We start from the raw sequence: 23,171 nt of genomic DNA, 5'->3' as shown, positions 1-23,171 counted from the left end.
GGGCCGAGTCCTCGGGGCAGCTGCCCCTCTGGTTGTTTCTTCCGTTTGTTCTGTTGACCTGCCGCCCTGTGCACCTGTCATCCCTCCTTTAAGCAAAAGTCCTCTTCCTGTTCCCTCTGTCCCCGCCCCGTTCCCCAAGAAAATAAGCTATCATCGTTGTGTTTGCAATCTATGGATTAGAGGTTTAAGTATTTATTATTGGTTAATTATTATTATGATTGATTATGTAAACTTGCCTTCTGTCTGTCTATCGCGTTGGGTTTCTGAGATGACCCTGGGTGTGGAGGATGCACTGGTCCCCACCTCCGCGCCCCACCCCTGTGCTGTCCAGGAGACAGTGGTCCGGGGCCACTGGTTGGGCCCCGAACTCTGGAGGCAGGTCCCGCAGCCCCCCGTCCTTTCCTCTGTCTGCCCTCTGCCCTTTCTCTAGGGCCGCCAGCATCTCTTGTGACTTCGGTCTTGGAGTGTGGGGGGCTCTTGCTCTTGAGGCACTGGTCACCCCAAAGTGAGCAGCTGCAATGTGGGGGGAGGTCCTGACCCCGCCACCCCCTCTCCAGCCCCGGGGGGGACCGGGCCCTGGCACAAGCCCCTCCCCGGTCAATTCCACACACTGCCTGAGGTGGGGCCGGGGCCGGGCCCCAGCCCTCTCCAAGTTTCTCAGCCCTCATCCCTCCCCAACACCCCCCCCCTCCGCGCCCCCTACCCCACCCTGGCATTGGGGGTGGCCCCAGAATGGACCCCGCCCCCTCCTAATATTTGCTGGAAAGTCCAGCAGAGGGGAGGTGGCAGGTCCCCTGCATGGCTCCCAGTCTCTTTGGACTGGGCGGCCGCTCCTGCCTCAGAACCCCTCCCCCAGCGCGGCCACACTCTGCTCCCTGTCCTGTCCCCTTCTTTTGTATTTGGAGACAATGTGTTGTAATAAATCCCGAGATGGACGTTTTCTCCATGCCTCTGGCTGTCTCTTTCTTCCGGCTGGTGGGAGGCTGGAGTGAAGAGTGTGGGGCAGCGGCCCCGGAGGCTTCCTGAGGCCAGGAGGCTGGGGCATTGGGCCCACAAAACCAACTTCCCCAGGACTCAGCCCCTGGGACCCGGAGGGCAGGTTGGGCAGGGCAGGGGACCGTGCTGGGGGAGGGCCCGGCGTGGGTAAGGCCCCACCGCATCCTAGAATGTGGAACACCCTTGTTTGTTGTTACCTGCTAGTGAAAATTTTTTAAAAAGTTACCACTATGTCCAATAAAAATGCGGTTTTGCCCCTCACCCACTTCCCCGGGCGTAAGGACGGCAACACTTGGCCGCATCTCGGCAGGGCTCCGTGTGCGTGTGTGGGCACAAGCCTGAGCACACCACACCATTGCCTGCCTTTTTAACGGAAACGGGGGTCCGGCTACAGAATGTTTGCAACTAGCTTTTTAATTATTTAAATGATCTGTTGAATGAATCCATGCATGTGCTACAAGGACCAAAGGCACATGAGGGTATCTTGTGGAAGGTACTGGGGTGACCCGCCCACTTTTGTCCCCAGCCCCCGGGTTCCTCTCCCTGGAGTCCGCCGGCCCGACTGCGGCTGCGCATCACCGACTGGCACGAGCGTGCAGCCCCCCGATGGCGGGGTTGAGCTTAGTCCGCCCAGTGTGGTGACGGCCGCTGCTCGCAGCATTCAGGCAACGCTCTCCTGGGACAGATCTTCAGACATGACTCCTCTGGGTCACTCCAGCGCCTCCCTGGCCGTTACTATAACGACGGCTCCTGCGTACTGAGCTCACTGTGTGCTGAGCTCACCGTGTGCCTGCACGACTTTCACACACCCGGGCATGTCCTGGGAACGGGTCTCCCAGGCTCCAGGGGGGCTGCCGGGCAGGTCTGCGCCCTCAGCCCCACGGCCCTCTGGCTAATGCGGTGCAAGGCCTCCAAGGGGGTCTGAGCCTTCTTGGAGCTTTGGCCTGCTTCTTCCTAGGAACACTTCCCTAGTTCCAAGTGGCAGGGAGCCCAAACCAGGTACTCAGGCCAGACCTGTGTGTGTGTGCACGCGCACGTGCACATAAGTGCCCACACACGTGTGTAGGATGTGTGTGTTGCAGGAGGCTGGGAGAGAAGAGGAAGCAGGAGACAGGGAAAGGGCTCAGCTGGCCCCTCTCAGGGGCTGCGGGAGGAGGAGGGTCCTTGAATCCAGCATCCCTAGGAGCCCTCAAGAGGCCGGAAACTAGAAGCATGGGGCTGTCGCTAAAGCAAGGCTATTTTTAGCTTAAGAACATCTATTTATAACTCTGGCAGCCCCTTGGGGTCCATAAAACCCAGGACTGGAAGAAAGCTGATGGCTGTCTCAAGCAGCACAGTGGTGCCTCCCACTCTGAGGCATGTGAGCCCCTGCAGCGTAGGACGCAGGCTGATGGTGCCTCTCCCAGGATGACCAGCTGGGGCACAGAAGGTCAAAGGACCCTGGAGGCAGCGTAAGAATGCACGTGGGGTGGGGGGAGGCCATCTACTAAGTTGCTCAGGCTCCTGGAGGTCAACTGGCCCGAGGGCTGAAGGAAGCAGGTGGCGAGGCCAGACCTGCACACTGCTGGGCAGACCTCCACCTGCTCTCGGCCACACGGTCTGGTACTGTCCCAAGGCGTCTTCGGTAAACACTGGGCACCCTGCCTGCTTCTGTCTCTCCCTCCCCCTGCCCCACCTTGGTCAAGAGCTTTAGGCTCTTGATGGGTCTTGGATCGGTGAGTACATCGTCAATAAAGTGTTGTTCTGTGTGGGTCTCGGCCTGTGGTTAGTGATGCTGGGACGCCCAGGCCCTCCCCTGGGCCCGTACTACTGGTGGTGGGCCACCAGACGCATTTCCCCACAGGGGCCAGTGTTGTGGCTGGACGGGCCCTGGTGGTCCTTCCTATGATGACAGGACACGCTTCAGCAAGAACCATCAGGGGGCTCTGAGGAAGCTTTATTACTCACAGGTCCGGGAGGGCATACGCACACCTGGCGCCACACAGCAGGGTCGCAGGGAGAGAGGGAGGCAGCGTGGACCTTGGTCTCTAACTTTTGGGGGTTGGGAGTGGGGGCTGGGGTTTCTAGAGTGGTCGATTATCAGGTCACCCAGGACCTTCTAGAGCAGAACTGCATGGGTGGGGCAGTCTGGCTCTCCATCTAGTTGGGTAGCTGGCAACATGTTTATTTGAGATGGATGTCTTCAGAGTGAATGTCTCAGCAATCAAAAGATTAATGCCAGGCACTTATATTAACCATCAGAAAAGCTAACTGTCAGGCACTTATACTCCAGGGCTGGCTGGCTCGCTGGGTTAGTGGTTGGGCCGGTGGGTGATGAGGGAGTGGACAGGTGAATAACAGTGTATGGATGGGGGGCTGAGATGGCTGTATGGGTGGGGAGATAGTTGAGTGTGTAGATGTGTGGATAGATGAGTGAATGGGAGGCTGGCTGGGTGGGTTAGGGGTTGGGTGGGTAGGTGACTGGGTGGACAGGAGGTTGATGGATGGGTAAATGGGAGGAAGGCGAGGAGGAAGGGAAAGAAGGTGGGTAAGTACTAACATATTATATAGTGCACTTCTGGTGGTCTACCTTATGTTACAGCTGTGTGATTACCTCCATCCTATCACCGGACTCTGGAGGTCATCCAGTCCTGCTTACAGAAGATGATCAGTAAATGTTCAATGTATAAACCTCTGGACACCATTGCAGAGACCCAGTTCAGCCCTCTCCAAGGCCCAAGGAGGTGCTGAAAGAGAGACAACAGGCCCAGAATGGAGTCACCTGTGCTAAGCCCCCCACCAGCAAACCAAGACTTAACACCTAACCTAACTGCAGTTTCAGCCTCTCCCAGGATTGGATCAGTCTGGAATTTCCTGGTCAGCACCAGTGAGGTCATCTGCTGGATAAGATCCCTGCCTTCCCTGAGGGAAGGTGACCTTCCTGAAATAGTCCACTTTCAGCTTCTTTGTCCCCCGCAACCCTTCTGCCTATAAAAACCTTCCATTCTATACAACTCCCCAGAGCTGCTTTCTACCTGCTAGGTGGGATGCTGCCCAATTCATGAGTCTTTGAAAAAAGCCAATTAGATCTTCAAATTTATTCAGTTGAATTTTATTTTTTAACAAGGGGAAATGACTTTCCAACATCCCTCAGAGTCCGGGCAGAGTTGGGGTGGGCTCAGTTCCTGATCCCTGGGCTCTGCTCGTCCCAGCTGAGCAGTCCGTGGAGGTGTCCTGGAAGGGGCCAGCCTCTGTGGCCCCTCAGGCCCCTTCCAGCTCAGATGGTGCTTCTGAGGCTCAGACATAAAGGGGCTTAGATTTGGGGAAGCATGAAGCCACTGGCTCTCGGGAAGGCTTGGGGCGAGGGGGTTGGCCTCTGAAGGCCAGGTTGGGTTTGGAGGGCTAGGGCATGTGTAGTGAGGGGACACTGCAGTCAGGGCCACAGAGAAACCGTGGAGGTGGGACTGCATGCCGCGGGGTTCAGGCGGAAGCTGACTACCTCTGGCAAAGGTAAGGTCTAATGGGAGCGGGAGTGTCTGGCTCTGGATGGAAGGGGGGTGGAGGGGTTCATCTGTTCACAGAAAAGTGGTCCTTCCTGAGACGCCACAGAACCCCCAAGGATCTGAAAAAAAAATGCAAACTGGCAGTTGGGTGTCCCATTCTCCAGAAAGGGGCACAGAGGCTGCTGGGTCCTGGACAAACAGGCTGACTGCTAGTGGAGCTTACAGGGGGTGCCTAGTGTAACTAGCATGAGCACACGGGAAGTGGAGTTCTCCCTCCCAGTGGACAGGGCTCCTCCAGCCGACCCCCCAGAGTGACCTTATCCTTTTGTCGGGGGATGGGGGTCTAGGCTGATGAGGCAGTCTCAGGATCTATCTGTTCCTGGCCCTGGGGTTGGGGGGGGGTGTCTCCAGACACAAGGTCATCTCTGAAGGAGTGGCGATGGTGCTGGTAGCTTAATGGAGGTGAGGGGAAGGACAGAGAGCACGGGCCCAAGGACAGAAACAGAGCTAGTCTTGGTCAGGCAGGAGGGCCCCAGGCTGAGATGTGGGAACCAGTGCCCAGGGCCCCAAGGAGGTCTTAGTGGGCTGGGGGAAAGACAAACATGCTCCCTTGCCCAAACACACACAGGCCATGGGGCAGGGTGATGCCAGGGGTGGGGCTTTGCCAACTAAGCAGGTGCCTGGGGAGCCCCTCCAGCCTTTCAAAGCTGAGCAAATCTTCCAACCACCCCGTTCCTGGGGAACACCAGGAGAGGGGCTGGGAGTGGGGTGGTCTCAGGAAGGAAAGGGGTGGGTGGAGAGGGGCTCCCTGAAGTCGGATAGGACCAGAGCAGATTGGGTTCGGTTCATTCCAGAGGGAAGAGGCAGAGGCCGCCCCGAGGGCAGACCTGTGCAGCCCTGTGGAAGCCTTCTCCCTGGCTCTTTGCAAATTCCAAAGATGAAACCAGAGCCGGAAAGGCCCTTCCTCAGGGCAGCCCAGCAGGTACTTCCAGGAACAGAAGGGAAAGCTCCCCCCACACCTCGGTCTTGAATTAGGGGGCTACCACCCCTAACCCAGCTCCTGTGCTCCCTCGGCTCCTTGCCCACATCTGAGCTCCAGCCAGGGGGCCATCAGCCCAACCGGTGCGTGCGTGTGCACCCGCGTGCGCTCGCACACACACACACCTGGCCGCCTGGGACCCAGCAGGCCAGGTAGCTGCCGGCACAGGGGTGTTGGCACCCTTGGCGTGGGGCCGGCCTAAGCCAGACTCAGCCTGACGCAATTGGCGGACGTAGCTATAAATAGCCAAGGAGAGCTTGAAATAGAAGTGGTGGAAGAGGAGGGGGAGGGGGCTGGACTCCTGGAGCGGGTGGAGAGGAGAAAAGGCCAGAGCGCCTGACGCCAGAGGAGGAAAACAAAGCCAAGGCGTTGTAGAGCGCCCCACCCCCACCCAGCCCGTCTAATGGGGTGTTTGCACACAAAAACAGCTGGGGGAAGAAGGGTGAAGTCAAGAACCCTGCCGGCCCAGTGCAGGGGGCAGTGACCAAGGGCCAGAGGGCTGGCCCTTGACTGAGAAGGGTGGGGACCTGTGCCGGCCACAGCTCCCCACCTTCTGTCCCAGGTGGCAGTGGCCCCTCCTCCTGATGCCTAGCAGGGGTGAGTTTCTGTGCGTCTCCCTCCTCCCTTCCCAGTTCAGCCCCTGGCACCGGAGCCCCCTCCAAAACCCCTCACACAACTCCCAGGGACTGAAACTAGCCTGCCCAGGCTGGGCAGGAAGGGGGCTCCACTAGGCACGCCAGTACCTGCAAGGCCCAGCAGGAACGTCCTCTCGGCTCAGAGGTAACTGGACACGCTGTGGCTGATGGGGAGGCCCTGGGGGGAGGGCGATCTTTTCTCTCTTCCACCTATTTCTCTGGGGGTCCGGGGACTTAGTGTGGCCCAGAGGTGGAAGGTTGAAACCCAGGGCCTCCTCCCTGCACCCCCACCCTCCCCATGATTTCTGCCCAGGTTCCTACCCCGGGGACGCTCCTCCCAGACGCCCGCCCCTCTCTGCTCCTGATCTCGGTTGAGGTCAGCCTTGGAGACAGAGTGGGCAGGCTGGTGGCTAAAGAACGAGGGGGTGTCCCCGGGCGCCACTGATAAGCCCTGTCCCCGCGGGCTAGCCCTAACGGGAAACTGCCGGAGAGGCAGGATTGGGGGCATTAGGGAGGGGTGGGGGAGGGGACGTTGGGGCCCTCCCCCTCCCTGCAGGTGGTTGGCTGCCCCACCCTCCCCGGAGCCAAGGACCCAGCTGGGGAAGGAGGCCGCTGCTCCGCCAGTGGGAGAACGGGCGCGGTCCCACTGGCGCGGGCGGGGCCGCGGGACGGGCGGGACCACGGGATGGGTGGTGACGTCAGCCCAGGTACAGGGGCACTTCGAGCCCCGCAGCTGGAGCGTGAACAGCAGGTCTCTGGGCTCCCTGAGAGGTGCCCCCACCACACTCTGACCCCCGGGGCGTCCTCCCCAGAGGCCCGATCCCGCCCACCGCGCCCGCAGTGCCCGGCCAGCCCCGGGCTCCGAGGGTCGGGAGTTTGGGCGCGGTGGGTGCGCCGCGCCGCTCGCGATGAGCTCACGCCGGGAAGGGCCGCGCCCACTCCCGGACGCCCGCCTGCCCGGCCCGCCGCGGCGCCCTTCATCCTCAAAGCGCCGCGCCAGCGCTCCCCTCCCCCGGGCTCCTCCCCTCCGCGCGCCCTCGCCGGCCCCGGACTGGAGCCGAGGGCGGGCGCGGTGAGCACCTGCTCCGCGTCGGAGCCCGAGGCCATCGCGCCCCCACCCCACGCCCCGGTCCTGGCCCCAGGTGGCCAAACATCTGCTGGGCAGCGGGGGCCGAGCGTCACACACACACACACACACACACACACACCCCTTCCCCCGCAGACTGCCTTCCAGACCCGGGGGTCGCAGTGTGCGTCCTCTTGGCCTCGGGCTCGGATTTGGCCTGGTTGGCCGCTCAACCCGACACTCCCGGAGCCACGAGGGCAGAAAGCAGCCCGGCAGCGCCATCTGCCGCCCGCGCCCGCGAAGGGGGGGCAGCCAATTCGCCGGCGGAGTAGCCCCAGTCCCTGCTCGTCCCACCTGTCCGGGGTTTGGGGGTTTGGGTCTCCGGCGGTGTTGAGCCCCGTGGCTCCCACCTGGCCCTCTAGAGGCCCTCCCCTTGGCCCATCGGCAGCCTCAACTGCCCGAGACCTGCTCTGGGTCTCCAGGCCCCACAGGAGGGTCGGCCACACCCGGAGCTTCAGGGACACCCCTGTGCAGTCAACTGCCCCAACTGTACCTGCAGTCAATTTCATCCTTGACCTTCAGACTCGGAAATGCCAAGCTGCTGGGTGTCATCTACAGTCTAGCTGGATCTCAACCCTTCCAACTGTCTTCTCTGCCCCACATCTTCCCTCCCTCCCCCTCCCCCCTGCAGCCCCAGTAAACAGACTAGCTATTGTTCTTGACTCCTACCTGCCCCCCACCCCACCTCTGCACCTCTCACCTGGATGGTTCCATCTACCCCTACCCCCACCCACCCCTCCTCCGAGGAGCTGTCTACAAGCACCCTCTTTTTCTCTTCCTGGAAGGTGCCCGTCCCCTGGACTGCCCACGAGCTCCATGCCCTCACTGGCCTCCCCCAGCCCTAGATGCAGCGCCTTGCCTGAGTCCCCTTGCTGCTGAGGGGGCATACACTCTGGCCCCCCTCTCCTGGGGGTCTGCCTCTGCCCCCTGCTGTCTAGCAGGGCCTAAAACTGAGAGTCCGCTTCTCTGCCTCCACCCTCACATGGGATTCTCCCTGTGTGTGTCTGTGTCCAGATGTCCCCTCTTTATAAGGACACCACTTGTATGAGATTAGGACCCACCATCTTAACTAATTTCATCTGTAAAGACCCTATGTACAAGTGAGCTCGCATGCTGAGGTTCTAGGGGTCAGACTCACATATATCTTTTGTGGGAGGGACACCATTCAGCTTATAACAAGTATCAGTGGATGGAGGGAGGGAGGTACCCCACACATACTTTAGGACTATCTGGGGAGGCCCCTCAGCCTCTTTCACAGACCTGCTCAGCCACCCGCCTGGGCACAAGGCTTTGTGGCTGTGGGTCTGCAGAGAGAGCCTCCAGGGCTGACTGGAGACTTTGCAGAACAGAGGTTGACCAGGAAAAGCCAGGAGGGGCCATCTGGCCCAGGGCTTCTCGCCTGACCACCTTTCGGGGTCACCTGGGAGCATCTTTATATGCTGATCCCGAGGCCCCACCCAGACCTACAAAGTCCACCTCTAAGGGGGGACAGGGCCCAGGAATCCCTCCTGTGCCTCCTGAGTCAGCTGTGCCAGTGGCTGGGGAGATCTAGCATCTGGGACCCCCAGTCTCATGGCTCCCACCCATCGGATGGAGGGGACAAGGGGTGAGCCCGAGCTGGCTAGTGGCAGGGCCAAGAGGAAGGCGGCCTCTTGTCTCCCTCCCAGGCCCGCTCCTTCCCCTCCTACTTGCCCAGGGCCCTGCCCCAGGCAACCCTCGAACTGGAGCTGGGGAGGGCTGTATGGAATAGGGGGTGGGGGGAAGGAGACTTGGCGATGCAGTGGCTGCTAGCCCTGACCCCAGGCACCTGCTTGCAGCCCAAAGCCACCCAGTAAGGGAGGGTTTGGGGAGGAGTCCCATGAGAGCCCCTGGAAGGAGTAGGTGGGAGGATGTGAGACCTCTGTGGTCCCTAGCACCTTGCCCACCCTCTTCTCCCTCAGACATTCCTGGAGACCCCACCCCACCCAGGGGAGAGGGGCCGAGGGTGGCCTTTTAAGGCCCCACTGAGGTCTCTGCACAGGAGGTCCAGCCATCCCTGCCATGGCCAAACCGCAGCCAAAATTGGGGATGGAGCTGGGCCCCACTGTTCCAAGGCCCTCCAAGTCCCCCACAGCCCCAGGCCACCCCCAGCCCATCTCCACAGCACCCCTCCTGGGGCGGGGCCCAAGGGTCCCACCAGGACAGCCTCTGCCCCACCTGATCTGGCTGCTCTGGCTCCCAGCTCTGGGCTGCTGCTGGGGTGGGGTGGGCGTCAGCTCCCCCAGACCTCCTGCAGAGCACAGCCGGCCTCTGCCAGTACCCATCCCATGGGCCTCGGGGTCCCCAGTGGGAAAGGCAGTGGGGGCAGAGCCGGTGGCCCCCTCCTGACCGTGAGTCTTGAGTCAGAGCCCACGTCCTGCCTGTCTCCACCAGCTCCCCACAGCGCCACGCTGGGCAAGTGCTTCCTTCCCAGGGCCTCGGTAAGGGTCTGTGAGGCGGGGGTGGGGCAGGGAGAGAATATCATTCCCATGACAGGGTACGTACAAGGAACGCCGCTACTTGACGGGAGTAGTGCCTGGAGGAAGGGGCATTCGACAGAGGCCTTGAGGGATGAGCAGGAGTTCTCTAGAAGGAAGGGCATTGCAGGTAGAAGGAACAGCATGTGCAAAGTCCTGTAATGCGAGAGAGCCTACTAGTTCAGGCAACACAAGTCATTTATTGACCAGGCATCTGCCCTGGGCTGGACACTCTCTGGGGTACAGAGTGAGGTTAGTGTGGGGAGAAGGATGGGGCTGTGTCAGCCCCTAAGGATTGGATTCTGTTCTGAGGATGAAGAGAGCAGACGGGATCAACACCGCAGAAAGGGGAGCTAGGGGGCTTCCCCGACGGGCTAGAGGTGGTAGGACCAGTGGTGGGCACAGACCGGAGGGCAATTCCTAACCCAGCTCTGGCTGTTGGGGAGGATCCCCCGTCCCCTGAACGCCTCCTCGCCTTGCCTGGGAGTGGAGGAATATGAGGCTTCCTTCCAGAGCGCTCTGGCATCCCGGCCTGGCGGGGGAGACCCCAGGAGGCGGGGCGGGGGCGGGACCCCCGGGGAGGTGGCATTTCCCCCCTTCCCCCCGGAGGCGAGGCGGGGTGGAACTCCCAGGGAGGCGGGATCTCTGGGAATGCAGGGTGGGACCCCCCGCCCCGGAAGGCGGGTCCCCGGGGAGAAGAGCGGGGGTGGGTTTCCACCGGGAAGCGGAGAGGAGGCGGGATCCCAGGGAGGCGGGAGGCTGGCCCGGTAGCGCACCGTCTGCAGGCCGGCACCTTCCCACCTTCCTGCTTCTGAGGTTTCTGTTTCTGAACGCGGGTCTAGGAGGGGGTCCCGGGGCCAAGGCCGAGGCTAGAGTGAGGCAAGAGAGGCCCCTAGGCGGCCAGCACGACGCTGACAGCGAGCGCCTCCTCGCTCTATGTGGCCGTGCCTGAGACTCCTCTGTGGATCCACCCGGCTTCCAGCCCCGTGCTGGGGCCCAGGGTGTCCTTTAACGCGCACGTGGTCATTGACACCGCTCCGGGGGGGCAGTTCCTGCTGGGCTCGCAGGCGGAAGGCTGAAGACCGGCGCTGCGGCAAGCTGGACACCTCCGGCAAACGCTCGCGTCTTCCTCTCCTCCTCCTCCTCCTCCTTCTTCTTCAAGATTTTATTTATTCATCTGACAGAGAGAGAGAGAGAGAGGGAGAGCGCGAGCACAAACGGGTAGCGGCATTCAGAGGGAGAGGGAGAGCTGAGCAGGGAGCCCGATAGGGGACTGGATCCCAAGACCTGGGGATCATGACCGGAGCTGAAGGCAGGCGCTTAACGGACTGAGCCGCCGAGGCGCCTCCCACGTTCATCTTTTGGGGGAAATTGGGAGACCTGACAGCGCTGGGCCTGGGGTCCTAAGGCGCAATAATCAGAGGGAGAGCATCAGGGTCGGGGGCCCTTTGCTAATGGGACGTGTGAAAACTTGTGTGGAGACACTTACCTTCCTGACGTCATTTCTTGCTGACCTGGGCTGGATGGCAGAGCAAACAATAAAATGGAACGCATCCCTTCCTGTGGGAGAGAAGCTAGCGGCGCAGTCAGGGTCCTGCAGGTAGGACAGGTTTCCCGTGCTTTCTCTTCTGCTGTGGGGGGTCCAGGAAGGGGGTGCTCCTCTCCTGCAGCGAAGACCCAGAGAGAACCGAGGTTAGCCATGCTGTTGAAAATCCCAACTGGAGATTCAAGCGAGGGGAAAGCCGAGAGGCTGGGGAGCACGTGGGAAAGCTCCAAGTTCTGCCTTAGCGATTCATCCCTAAGGAAGAAGCTTGCCGACCACCTTGGAACCCGGTGTTTGGTTCACGACAAGTCACACGTAGATTCATGACAACTGGCAAACCTGTCAGTCTTTGGGGACTTACCGAGTCCCCTCTAAATCCCAGCGAAAGTGAGTCATATGTGCTGAGGGTCATGTGACTAAGGAACCACTCCTGTTATGGGTTGAATTTGTGCCCCAAAAAGATACATGGAAGTCCTAAACCCATGGTGATTGTGACCTTATTTGGAAATGGGGTCTTTGCAGAGGTCATCAAGGTAAGGTGAGGTCATGAGGGTGGGCTCTAGTCCAATGACTGGTGTCCGTATAAAAAGGAGTTTGGAGGCAGACACAGACCCACGCCAGAAGAAGGTGGTGTGAAGAGGGAGGCAGAGACTGGAGTGAGTGAGGTGGCTACAAGCCAACAAATACTGGCAGATGCTAGTGAGATGCTGCCCTGAGATGTGCTGTACCTCGATTGGGACTTTGGCTTCCTGGACTGTGGAAGAATATACTTCTGTTGTTTTAAGCCACATGGTTTGTGGTCATTTGTTACAGCGGCCCTAGGAACTAAGACAGCCTCCCACCCAAATCCCAATCTGGTTTTTGTAAAGGTTAAGTCTGCACACACACAAGTCCTGGGAGTGACAGCCAGTATGGGGGGGGGGGGGCTGGGCACTGGCACAGCCTCTGAACTTAAGCATAACGATGAGACTTCAGACAGCGAGGGAAACACAAGACGTCCTTGGTGTAAAAGGTCCCACTCTTCAGGCACCGCCCGCCCTTGGGTAAGTAAGCAAAGGTGGATTTCTGGAGCAGAGGCTCCGCTTGTGACTGGCTCTCAGGTCCAAAGCTCTTGGGCGGCCAGAGCTTTGACCTTGGCCGTTGCAGCCACCTGCGTGCTCCAGAGAGGGAGGCTCGGAGGAGGCTCCGGGGGAGGAGGAGGGAGCACCTAGAATCCAGGTGTGAAGCGGAAGGGTGAGAAACCTGGGAGCAGGAACTGCTGGCCTTCTTGCCTCCCGGAACGTAACATGGGCCAGCCCGCCACGCCATACCTGTAAGACAGGGAGCTGAGGGCCCCCACCTGGAGGGGCCTGGTGCCTGGCAGCTGGTTAGCACCCCAGATGTGATCCCAGGTGATATGGATTACGAGCCTCCCTATTGATGTCTTGGCCATGAGCCCTAGTTGCCCCACGGGCACGGGTCCTCCCCCTCCGCACCTAAGCCAAATGCACCATCAAAGGGGCTTGCTGCTCCCTGCAGGGGGAAGGAGCTGAAGCCTGGAGGTCTCTGGAGGCAGCTGTGCTGTGGTTTCTCTGGAGGGCCACTGGGCAGGTTGTCCCCCTGAGGGACCACTGCCACTGTTTCTCAAACTCAGGGAGGAGAGTCCCACTGGGCCGCAGAACATAGCGAGAAGATGGTGGGCTTGGGAGCAGGTGGTTCTGGAATCCAACCACACCCCCCCCCCCCCCCCGCCCCGCGGCTGCTTGCTGAGGGACTTTGGACAGTCCCTGCTCCTCTAAGAGCCTCAGTCTCCCTCCTGACAATCACTGCCCAAACGGTGTACAGTGTAAGTTAAGGAGCGGGGACACAGCAGCCTGGCCACTGTGGGTCTGCAGGAGGGCGCCTTGAGGGCTGCAGGAGGACTGTGCGGGGTCTGCGGGAGGACACTGCAGGTGTGTGGGAGGGCGCCCTGGGTCTGCGGGAGGACTGTACAGGGTCTGCGGGAGAGCGCTGCAGGTCTGCGGAGGGCGCCACGGGGTCTACAGGGTTTGCTGATGCCTCAGGAGAGACAAGGGGGCCACCAACCACGGGAGCTCTCCTGGGATGGGCGTCCCGCAGTACCCTTCCCAAGACAGACCCCCAGGCTTCTCAGACAATCAAACGCCGACCCTCTGCTGGCCCTCCCTGCCCCCTGGCACTGCTGTCGCTCATCCTCAGCCTTACTTGGGATTGTACCAAGGGACCAGTGCGGGAGGCAAGAGGGAGCCATTGTTCTCTGGCCTCCAGAGGGTAGGGGAGTGTGTCACGAGGCCCACCCGGTGCCAAGGCCTCCTGGCAGGACAGCTGAGCCCAGGGAAGGGATGCTCTGGACCAACCCACACTGTGGGGAGGGGCCCGCTGGAGGGTGGGGAGTAAGCCCCTGGGACAGACGGGGTCAGTCCAGACAGAGGCAGTGAAGGAGGAAAGAGGACCCAGCAGGGTGGTCAGCTGTGGAGCAGAGATTCATCTTTCCCCTGAGTCCTGGCCACGCATTCACCCTTATGCCAAAGCGTCATCCTCCACCCCACAACAGAGGACAATTTCCTTTGGGGGGATTCCTGCAGATCCGCGTCTAGAGCAAAGCATAGTTGGGAAAACCAAGCCCCGTTTCCCCGTGCAGGAGCTCCCAGCTGGCACAGCCCCTTGGATTCCAGGCAGGAGGCAGGTGCCTGGTGGATGAGGTGAGGTTGAGGACCGGAGCCTATATTAGTAACAAAGTAACACAAACTTGGTGACTTAAAACAACAGAAATTTGTTGTCTCACAGTTCTGCAAATCAGAAACCCCAAATCTTTGGTGTGGGCAGGGCCGGTGCCTCCCGAGGCTGTGGATGAGGATTGGGCCCAGGCCCCTCCCAGCCGGGAGATGGCTGTCTTCTCTGTGTCTCCTCCCATGGCCTGCCCTCTGTGCCCTCGATTCCTCCCTTTTTATAAGGACACCTGTCGTACTGGATTAGGGGCCCACCCTAATCTCTGGGTCCTCATCCCGACTAATTTAATCCGCAATTACTCTCTTTACAAGTCAGGTCCCATTCTGAGGTCGTGAGGGGGCAGCCAGCATTCCTTGTCTCTGTCATTGGTGTTACTGTGTCTGGCGTGTTTTGTGTCTTTCTTCCTGTTTTTTCATCACCTGTCTGCTCCCAGTAGCCTGTAAGCTCCATGGGGGTAGAATGTTGTCTGTTCTGTCTACCCACTCTATTCTACGCACCTTATGAGTGCCTGGCACCTAATCGGGGCTCAGTACTTATTTGCCAAATGAATGAAGGAATGGCAAGAAGGAAGGGCTAACTGAAAATCCGACATTTCCACCTCCCTGCTCAAGTAGACTGCAAGCAGCCCTTCATCTCCAGAGAAGTCATGGAGGTGAGCACCACCGTCCGAGACCTGAGAGACGCAGAGGACAAGGCTCCTGTCACTCTCGGACATTGCCTGTGCAGGGGATGGAGGCGCGTCGGTGATGGACCGAGTGTCCCTGCAAGTTTGAAGACGTAATGACCCCAACTGCTGCTGTCCCTCCAGATGTGAGGCCCTTCCTGGAGTGAGTCAGCACACTTATTACTCAGCCATGGATCATGCAGAGAGGCCCTGCCCCATCCCATAAACTGAGAAGCCGGGAGCAGTGTGCTGTCCTTTGGCAAGACCAGTGGTGTGCCTTTACCTTCATGCCACAGGGTCAGATCATTGCTGATGTTTTCCACCACGCTTCAGTCCACACAGATTTTGACTGCCCCAGCATGCCTTGGGATTTCGCACCACTCCATCGTATGGATGACGTCCGGCCAACAGGCCATGGAGCCCAGGACTTAGTGATGCTCTAGACACTGATAAAATACACCTGCTTGCCAGAGGGATATATCCCCTGACAATTTAGGAACTTGGACACACCCACGTGAAATTTCGTGAGTTCAGTGGTCTGGGAATGTCATGACATCCCCTGCAAAGTGGAGGACAAGTTTTTATACCTTGATCATCTTAACACCAGGAAGAAGACATATATTTTCATGAGCATATCAATTAGGCAATTGCTTTTAGCTTTAGGTAACAAAAACGGGAAAGAACAGTGACTTAATCGAGACTTTTTCTTTTTTTTTTAAGATTTTATTTATTTATTTGTCAGAGAAAGAGAGAGCACAAGCAGGGGGAGTGGCAGGCAGGATCCCCGCTGAATAAGGAGCCCGATGTGGGACTTGATCCCAGGATGCTGGGATCACGACTTGAGCCGAAGGCAGACAGACGCTCAACTGATTGAGCCACCCAGGTGTCCTCAGATTTTTTTCAGTTAAAAGAAGTCCGGAAGCAAGAAGTTCCGGACTGCTGTGGATGTTCCTGAGTGGTGGCAGGAACCTCAATTCTATCCCTCTGCTCTGCTGTCATCAGCATGCCTCACGGCCCGAGATGGCTGCAAGATCTTTGGCCGTCGCTTGCCTATTGCCAGCAGGAACCAGGAGATTGGACCAGGGCTCAGGGTGGAGAGGAAGGACTTCCTGGAAGCCACCTGACAACTTCCAGTTCCACCTCACTGGCCACCCTGTCCACATGGGAAGCTGGGAGAAAGAGGAAGTGGGGAGGGTATGGAAGAGGGAGAGAAGAAAATGGAGGAGGAGAAAGGGTCTGGACACGGAGGCAGTTCCTTTACCACCTCTGACTGGTGCTCACTGATCGTGCTGTTCTCATCCGATTAGCAAGGGGCCCCAGAGCAGACCGGCTTTGACTATGGGAAGGGTTAGCCGCGGCTGCCGGACAAGTGCTCCCACCCTCACCGCGGATGAGCCCACTGGTCCAGCCGTGCTCAATGAGGTGCTGCATGCAGATGGCGGTGAGCTCTCATACAAGAGAAAGAAAGATAGGAGGGCCCCAGGGCTTTGAAGCAAAGCCATATCCTCCTAAAACATAAATCACGATTCTCTGAGGTGCGAGTTTCGGCTTGCCACTGAGCACCAGTGCAGACTATACATTAGATTTCACAGGCCCATGTGATCTCAACTCCCCATTATGGACTGGGCGACATGGAGCCATAAAGTGGGGTGTGCCCAGCAACACGCCATCATCAAGGCAAAGGAGACCAACCTTGAGCCCAGGTAAATTGCCATGAGCAGGTAGGTCATACTCCTGATATGCCTAGTTATACTCTCTGCCTCCTCACCTTCAGCCTACACCTGTGACCTCACCAAGTTTCTTATGACACGTTTGGCAACATTATTATTCCCATTACACGAAGACACTGAGTCACAGAGACATTAAACAACTTGTCCCAAGTCACCCAGCTGGTAAGTGGAAGAGCAGGGATCTGACCCCCAGACTCTGGAGGGGACGTAGGATTGCTGGTACACAGTGGGGGCAGGAAGAGAGATGGGTGGAGCCTGCAGCACTTCCTAGCACCTCGAAGCCCAAGGGTACCAGTTAATGGACAGATACAGCAGCTGGATGCAGGTGGGACCACCCAGAGCTCATATTCCTCAGGGTCACTGTACTAGGTGGAGATGCAACCCGAGGAGGGCTTGGCTGAAGGCAGAGACATGAATATCAGCCACAGCCCCTTGTCCAGTTGTAGAGATGAGGTCCCTAGCATGTATCTGCATGTTCTTCCTCTCAGAGGTACTCCATATTAAATGAATTCTCCTCTTTCCATTGCCTTTCCTCACTGCTTGATCTCAGATGGTTGTTGGTGGTAAAGTTTGCAATTCCCACCCCCCTCCATGAGCTTCACAATCACAAAGGCAATAAAGGGAGAAAAGAAATCTCTGCAGATCCTGGCGGTCGCCCATGAGACTCAGTCAGGCCCATCAGGGAGGAGTGAGCCGAGTTTCAAGGGTATAAGGGGCAGGGGCATTATGGTGCACAGAACTTTTCTTTTTCCCCCCTTTTCGGAAGTATGGGTGCGAGGAGAGCGGTGTTGGTGTAAAGTGGCAAAATGGGGTGGACCGTGGCGGCGGGCTCTGCTCCTTACCTCCTCCACTGGAATTTCCTTCCCAGGGATCCTCTCCTCGGCAGGTGGGGTCTGCCTCTAGAAGCTGCCAGCCTCCCACTGAGCCCAGGCAGAGGTGAGTGCCCCAGGCTTCTGTGCCCGGCAGCACCTGCCGGCCGGGAACCAGAGGCAGCGACCACAGTCCAGGCCCCCGCGCGTCAGCATTACCAGGGTCAGCATCTGGGGGTGCCAGGGGTATCGCAGGCGGAGTCGGGGGGAAGGACCCGGCCACGCTAGCAGGAACTCCAGTGGAGTCCCTGTCTCTCTGGTCTGGAGGACTCTGGAGGAAGGCAGTCTGCACTGGTACAGCAGCTCCATCTTCTCGTTCCTTCTTCTTAGCCAGGATGGCTCTTGGGCTTCCAGGCATCCTGCCCCTGCATCAGGCCCTGAAGCCCCGGCTCCTCTCTGCCCAAGGCTTGGCCCTTCCATCGGGAAGGGAAGCCCACGGATGTCTGGTTTGCCTCCCACTGCTACCAGGGAGGCCGTGGGCGACAGGTTTCCCATGCTGCTCTGTGCTCTGGACAGAAGGAGGGCAGCGGCTCAGAATCATCCAAGAGGCCCCTGGTCAGATGCACGGCCTCAGAAGTCCTCCAGCCCTCCAGCTGTCCCGGCTGCACTGTGAGCTGCCCTACGCCTGTCCATAAATCCCTTTCCACCTTAAACCATCCTGTTGATGGCACCTGAGAGCCCTCCTGGGTCTGGAAAGAAGGCCAGGTGGCAGCAGGAGACGTGAAGGGGAAGGGAGTTCTGGAGGGGTCCCTCTGAGAGTGAGGAGGGGGCATACTGGGCGCAGGGGTGCAGTGTAGATGTGGGGCTGGGAACAGCCCAGATGTGGGGAGACAGTCCCAGTCCAGGGGGACAGTCCAGGCCAGAAACAGTCCAGGGTGCAGGGGGTCAGCCCGGGGGTTGAGGGGTCAACCCAGAGTGTGAGGGGTCAGCCTGGAGCGTGAGAGGTCAGCCAGGGTGTGAGAGGTCAGCCAGAGTGTCAGAGGTCAACCAGGGCATGACAGGTCAGCCAGGGTGTGAGAGGTCAGCCGGAGCGTGAGAGGTCAGCCGGAGCGTGAGAGGTCAGCCAGGGCGTGAGGGGTCAGCCAGGGTGTGAGGGGTCAGCCTGGAGCGTGAGAGGTCAGCCAGGGCGTGAGAGGTCAGCCAGGGTGTGAGAGGTCAGCCCGGAGCGTGAAAGGTCAGCCGGAGCGTGAGAGGTCAGCCCGGAGCGTGAGAGGTCAGCCAGGGCGTGAGAGGTCAGCCCGGAGCGTGAGAGGTCAGCCCGGAGCGTGAGAGGTCAGCCAGGGCGTGAGAGGTCAGCCCGGAGCGTGAGAGGTCAGCCCGGAGCGTGAGAGGTCAGCCAGGGCGTGAGAGGTCAGCCCGGAGCGTGAGAGGTCAGCCCGGAGCGTGAGAGGTCAGCCAGGGCGTGAGAGGTCAGCCAGGGTGTGAGAGGTCAGCCAGAGTGTCAGAGGTCAACCAGGGCATGACAGGTCAGCCAGGGTGTGAGAGGTCAGCCAGAGCGTGAGAGGTCAGCCGGAGCGTGAGAGGTCAGCCCGAGCGTGAGAGGTCAGCCAGGGCGTGAGGGGTCAGCCAGGGTGTGAGGGGTCAGCCTGGAGCGTGAGAGGTCAGCCAGGGCGTGAGAGGTCAGCCAGGGTGTGAGAGGTCAGCCCGGAGCGTGAAAGGTCAGCCGGAGCGTGAGAGGTCAGCCCGGAGCGTGAGAGGTCAGCCAGGGCGTGAGGGCACATCCGCGGTGTGAGGGGTCATCTGGGTGTGAGGGCACATCCCCGTGTGGGTCGTCAGCCAGGGTGTGAGGGGACATCCGGACGTCAGGGGACATCGGGGCATAGGGGGCTGTCCGGGAGCGGGGCGCCATGGGAGGTGTGGGGGGTTGGTGTAAGAGGGGAAAGGAGGAGCGGGGAGGAGGGCCCGGCTCAAGATCCAGGCTGGGCGGCTGGGGCGGCAGAGGCCGCCGGGACTACGTTTCCCGGCAGGCGGCGCGCGGGCGCGTCACTTCCGGCGGCGCCCGCGGCGCGCGTGTGGGAGTGTGCGAGCGAGTGTTTACTTCCGGCCGCCGCCGCCGCCGCGGGCTGAGGGCCGAGCGTGTCGGGCGGCGGGCCCCGAGCAGCCATGGACTGGCTCATGGGGTGAGCTGGGCGACCGGGCGGGCGGGCGGGCCGGGGCCGCGGTGGGGGCCGCGGGGCGCGCTGCGGGAGGCCCCGGTCAAGGGCGTCGGGCCGGGGCGGAGGGGCTGGGCGGGCGAGGGGCGTCTGCTCGGGGACGGGGTCGCGGATGCGAGCCGCCCGGAGCGGGGCCGGGGCCGGCCTGGGCAGGACGGGCGCCCGCGCCGAGCCGCCGGAGGTCGGGCGGCCGGGGACGTTGGGCGGCAGCCGCTCTCGCCGGGCGCCGCGGGGAGCTGGCTCTGGAAGAAAGAACTTTCACGCCGGCCGGGCACAGTTCCGCGGAAGCGAGGAGGAGAAGCCGAACGGCCCGAGTTCGCTGGCACGGCCGCCGGGCTCGGGGCGAGGCTGCAGGGGAGGCAGGCTGCCGCGGGCGAGGCGTCCGCCGCGGGCGGCGGGCCGGAGGGTGGAGTGGGAAGGAAGCATCGGGCCGGCAGCCGCGGGCGGCTCTGCCGCCGGGGCGCTGTCTGTGCGGCTCTTGCTGGAAACTAGAGCAGCGAAGGTGGAGCGTCACGTCGTCTTCAGAAAGTTACTCCGACTCGAGGGACCCTTTGTCAAAACTTTTCTGTTTGAGGGGCGGGAAGGGCAGGCACTTCTCGCCAGCGGCGTGGTCCTTCTCCCATCTCCGCTTAGCTCTCATCTCCCCCCTCCCGCCCCCGGGGGCAGGGCCGGGCAGGGCAGCCGTCCCAGGGGCTTGGGCTGCGAGTGGGAGCTGTTGCCGTCGGCCTGGGGCTGGTGGAAGCGCTTGTGTGACGCTGAAGTCCTGGAAGGGAGGCGCAAGGTCGGATGAACGTTCTGTTCCTGGGTGCGGCGGGTGCCTGCGCGGCGCAGGGCAGAGGGGAGGGTGCCCAGGATAGCCGAGGAGATGGCAGACCCATTCTGGCCTGCCGGGTGGCTGGAGGCCAGCGAAAGGGAAGCCGGGGGAGGTGAGCCCACGAGGGCTGGGGGGGGTCAAGAGGCCAGAGAGAAGTGCCCAGCGTGGCCGGGGGCCGGAGGGCAGGGTGCGCGGCGTTCGCAGAACCCCGTGGGGCCGCCGCTCCGCAGGCTTCTGGGAGAGGCAGACAGCCGTCCTAGCCCTGCTGCTTGTGAGCCGTGTGACTTGAGGTGAGCGCTGCACCTCTCCAGACCTGCTCTTTTAAAGTCTTCTGTGAAATGGAAAGTGTAGGGCTCTGGAAGGGTAAACCGAGGTGGTCAAGGAAAGCGCTTCGCACACTCCTTGGCATTGGTGAGTGTTGGCCACTGTTAGTAGGGAGATGGGTTTTGTAGGAGGCCTTCGTAACCCACAGGCGCCAAGCAGCCGTGTGCTTTATTTTGAATCACAGATGCTTTCTGACTTTATTGGGAGGGACTGTGTTGGAGGCCACCTGGCCTCCCAGGGCGTCTGTTTCAGGGAAGTAGACTACTGATTGGGTGGTTTGAATTCGCCGGCCTTTGTGTCGGAAGTCTGGGGTTGTTGAGGAGGCAGCTGATAGTTATTTTGTCTGTGTGTGTTCCTGTCCATGAGAAGCAGGTGTTCCTTGCTGACCAGCAGACACTCTTTTAAACTGAGTGGGTTCTGTGCTTTGTGGACTTTACTGTCATCATTGTGAATATCCAGAAATTAACCCCAAGGACGGGTTCTTGAGGCCGCCTGGTCAAGACTTTGGGAAGCAGGCGGTCATCTGGGTGAGGTCTGTGGAGCCCTCCCCTCCTGGGTCCTGTGCTGAGGAGGCTGGTCCAGGTGCTGGAGGAAGACAGCTCTGAAAGGGACAGGGCCTGGAGCTGCTGCTTCCATGGGCCCTGGAAGGGGAAGGAGCCTTTACTGCCGTCTGGCTGTAAAATAGGCAGCTCCAGAGGATACCAGACATCTCAAAAGAGGGATGAGGATGGAGTTTGGTATCTTTGTGTGTTTCTAATTTTAGTGGATTGCACAGTGGACATTGTGAATTATGAATTCTTTAACAGTTCCTTAATTGTGAATCCCCCACCCTTTTTAAACAAAAGTGATAGGATTTCAGTTGTCAAGTAGTGATGTTCCCCCAGAGCTTGTTTTCAGGGTATTATCACAGGACGTGAGAGCTGGGAGGGCCCGTGCCCTCTGCCCCTCCCACGTGTTTACTGAGCGTCTGCTGTAGAAAAGGAGGCCGAGGCCTCTGCTTTCCAGCTGCAGATCAAGTTGGCAGCAGAGGCCCCCCTGTCCCCCCCCCTGTGGTCCGACCCTCCTTGAGGAGAGCCAGCCAGCGGCAGGTGAAGGAGCGCCCCCTGCCAGGCACCTTTTGTGTGATCTGTGCTGGGGCTTTAGTTGGCCATTAACCCTTTAACTGGTTTTCAGCCTGGAAGAATTGAGGAGGTGTGTTATTTTTGACTATTTCTTGATTACTTTTATTAATTCACACCATTATTATCAACCAGGTAGTTTGGAATGTGATTGTCTTCTTATGTTTTAAACAGTTTTTGTTCTTTTTTTAAGAAAGAGTTTCTCTGCGTTGGTTCATCTCAGGTGACAGTATGGACTCCACTGTAGTAGCAAACACCGCTCCCGCCTTCTCTGCTGACAGCTGTCGCCAGCAGAGCAGTGAATGGACCCACTTCCCTGTCACAGGAAGTGCTTTGCTGAGTGACACAGGCGGCTGTATCTGAGGAAAGGGAGGTCTTGCAGGAAACCTGCCAGGGGAAGCCAAGAATAACGCCAGCATGTTACGACTTGCTGTTGGAGTTTGCTGGGACTTATTTGGAGAAAAATTTGTGATGTGTAGCTTGCATCCATGTGTTTTACTGTACATTTCCTCTGCTCAACTTGGAACTGGCTGGTGAAGTAGGTGTACAGTCGTTTTTCTTTCTTTTTATAAGGAGTAATTTCTAACTTGAAAAAGGGTCACCGCTTGTGGTGTGGTCGTGTCTTTTGTGCTTGGCTCTCTCCCTTCTGGACAGCTGACGACAGGACGGCGCCCCTGCCAGTGGGAAGGAAGTGAGCCCCAGAAGAGACACTGCATTAGCTGCGTCAGATTCCACATGGCCTGAGACAGTGAGGGGCCCCACAGCACAGGGTGTGGTGGTGTGGGGAAAACGTCTGTCTTATTCTTAACTGACAGTGACAGGCATTTGTGCGCAGATGATAAAAGTGCAGTTTAATTTTTACCCAACAGAAAGCACAGTCCAGAAGCTTCCAAGCATCTGGGAATATAGAAGAGGAAATGCACCTCCTCCCACTTCAGAGTCAGGGTAGCAGATCAACCCTCCCACGGGTCCTGGGTGGGGCCGACAGGGTGGAGTTTGCAGGGACATGCCCGCCCTGTGCCCTCCAGCCTGGGCCCACAGCCAGGGCAGGGGCAGGCACACACAGCCCCCTTCCTGGAGCTGCTGCTGTCCTGCTGCTCCTGGAGCAGTGATGAGGTGGGTGAGGTCTGTAGCTGAGAGCTCTCTGGCTCTGGCTGGAGACCCACCTCCGGGGTTGGCAGTTGTACGCGGAGTGCGATGGAAGTTGGTGCTCTTGGTCAGCGGGCAGGTATTTCTAAATGGCCGTAGGGCTTTCTGGCCTGTCTGGCTTTGCCTTCAGGAATCTTGCGCTAAGTTGAAGGAGATCGAATCCTGTGCGCAGGTACTTGTGTGGGGATTTCGTGGGGTGCTGGTGACTTTTTCTTTGCACTTTGCCTCAGGGAAGGACGTTGCCTGGAATGACAGACCTCCCCTGAGGTGAGGACACCCCGACTGAACTTGCTTGAGTCTCTAGCCC

At 59.6% G+C, this 23,171-nt stretch overlaps 1 protein-coding gene across 1 annotated transcript in view; it reads left to right on the top strand.

Moving 5' to 3' along the window:
* Positions 1-19,344: 19,344 nt before the first annotated feature.
* MOB2 (MOB kinase activator 2) overlaps positions 19,345-23,171 on the top strand; it is a 77,534-nt gene continuing 73,707 nt past the window's right edge. Inside the window, exon 1 of the mRNA XM_028094249.2 lies at positions 19,345-19,426. Within this exon, the coding sequence (XP_027950050.1) occupies positions 19,410-19,426 (17 nt within the window). The 5' untranslated portion in view covers positions 19,345-19,409. The remainder of the gene's footprint in view (positions 19,427-23,171) is intronic.

The sequence above is a fragment of the Eumetopias jubatus genome, unplaced genomic scaffold (assembly GCF_037043125.1).
Source record: "Eumetopias jubatus isolate StellerSeaLion01/CBP00866 unplaced genomic scaffold, mEumJub1_p1.0 scaffold_13, whole genome shotgun sequence".
NCBI classification, from domain to species: Eukaryota; Metazoa; Chordata; class Mammalia; order Carnivora; family Otariidae; genus Eumetopias; species Eumetopias jubatus.
This window is presented reverse-complemented; position numbering and strand designations above follow the sequence as displayed.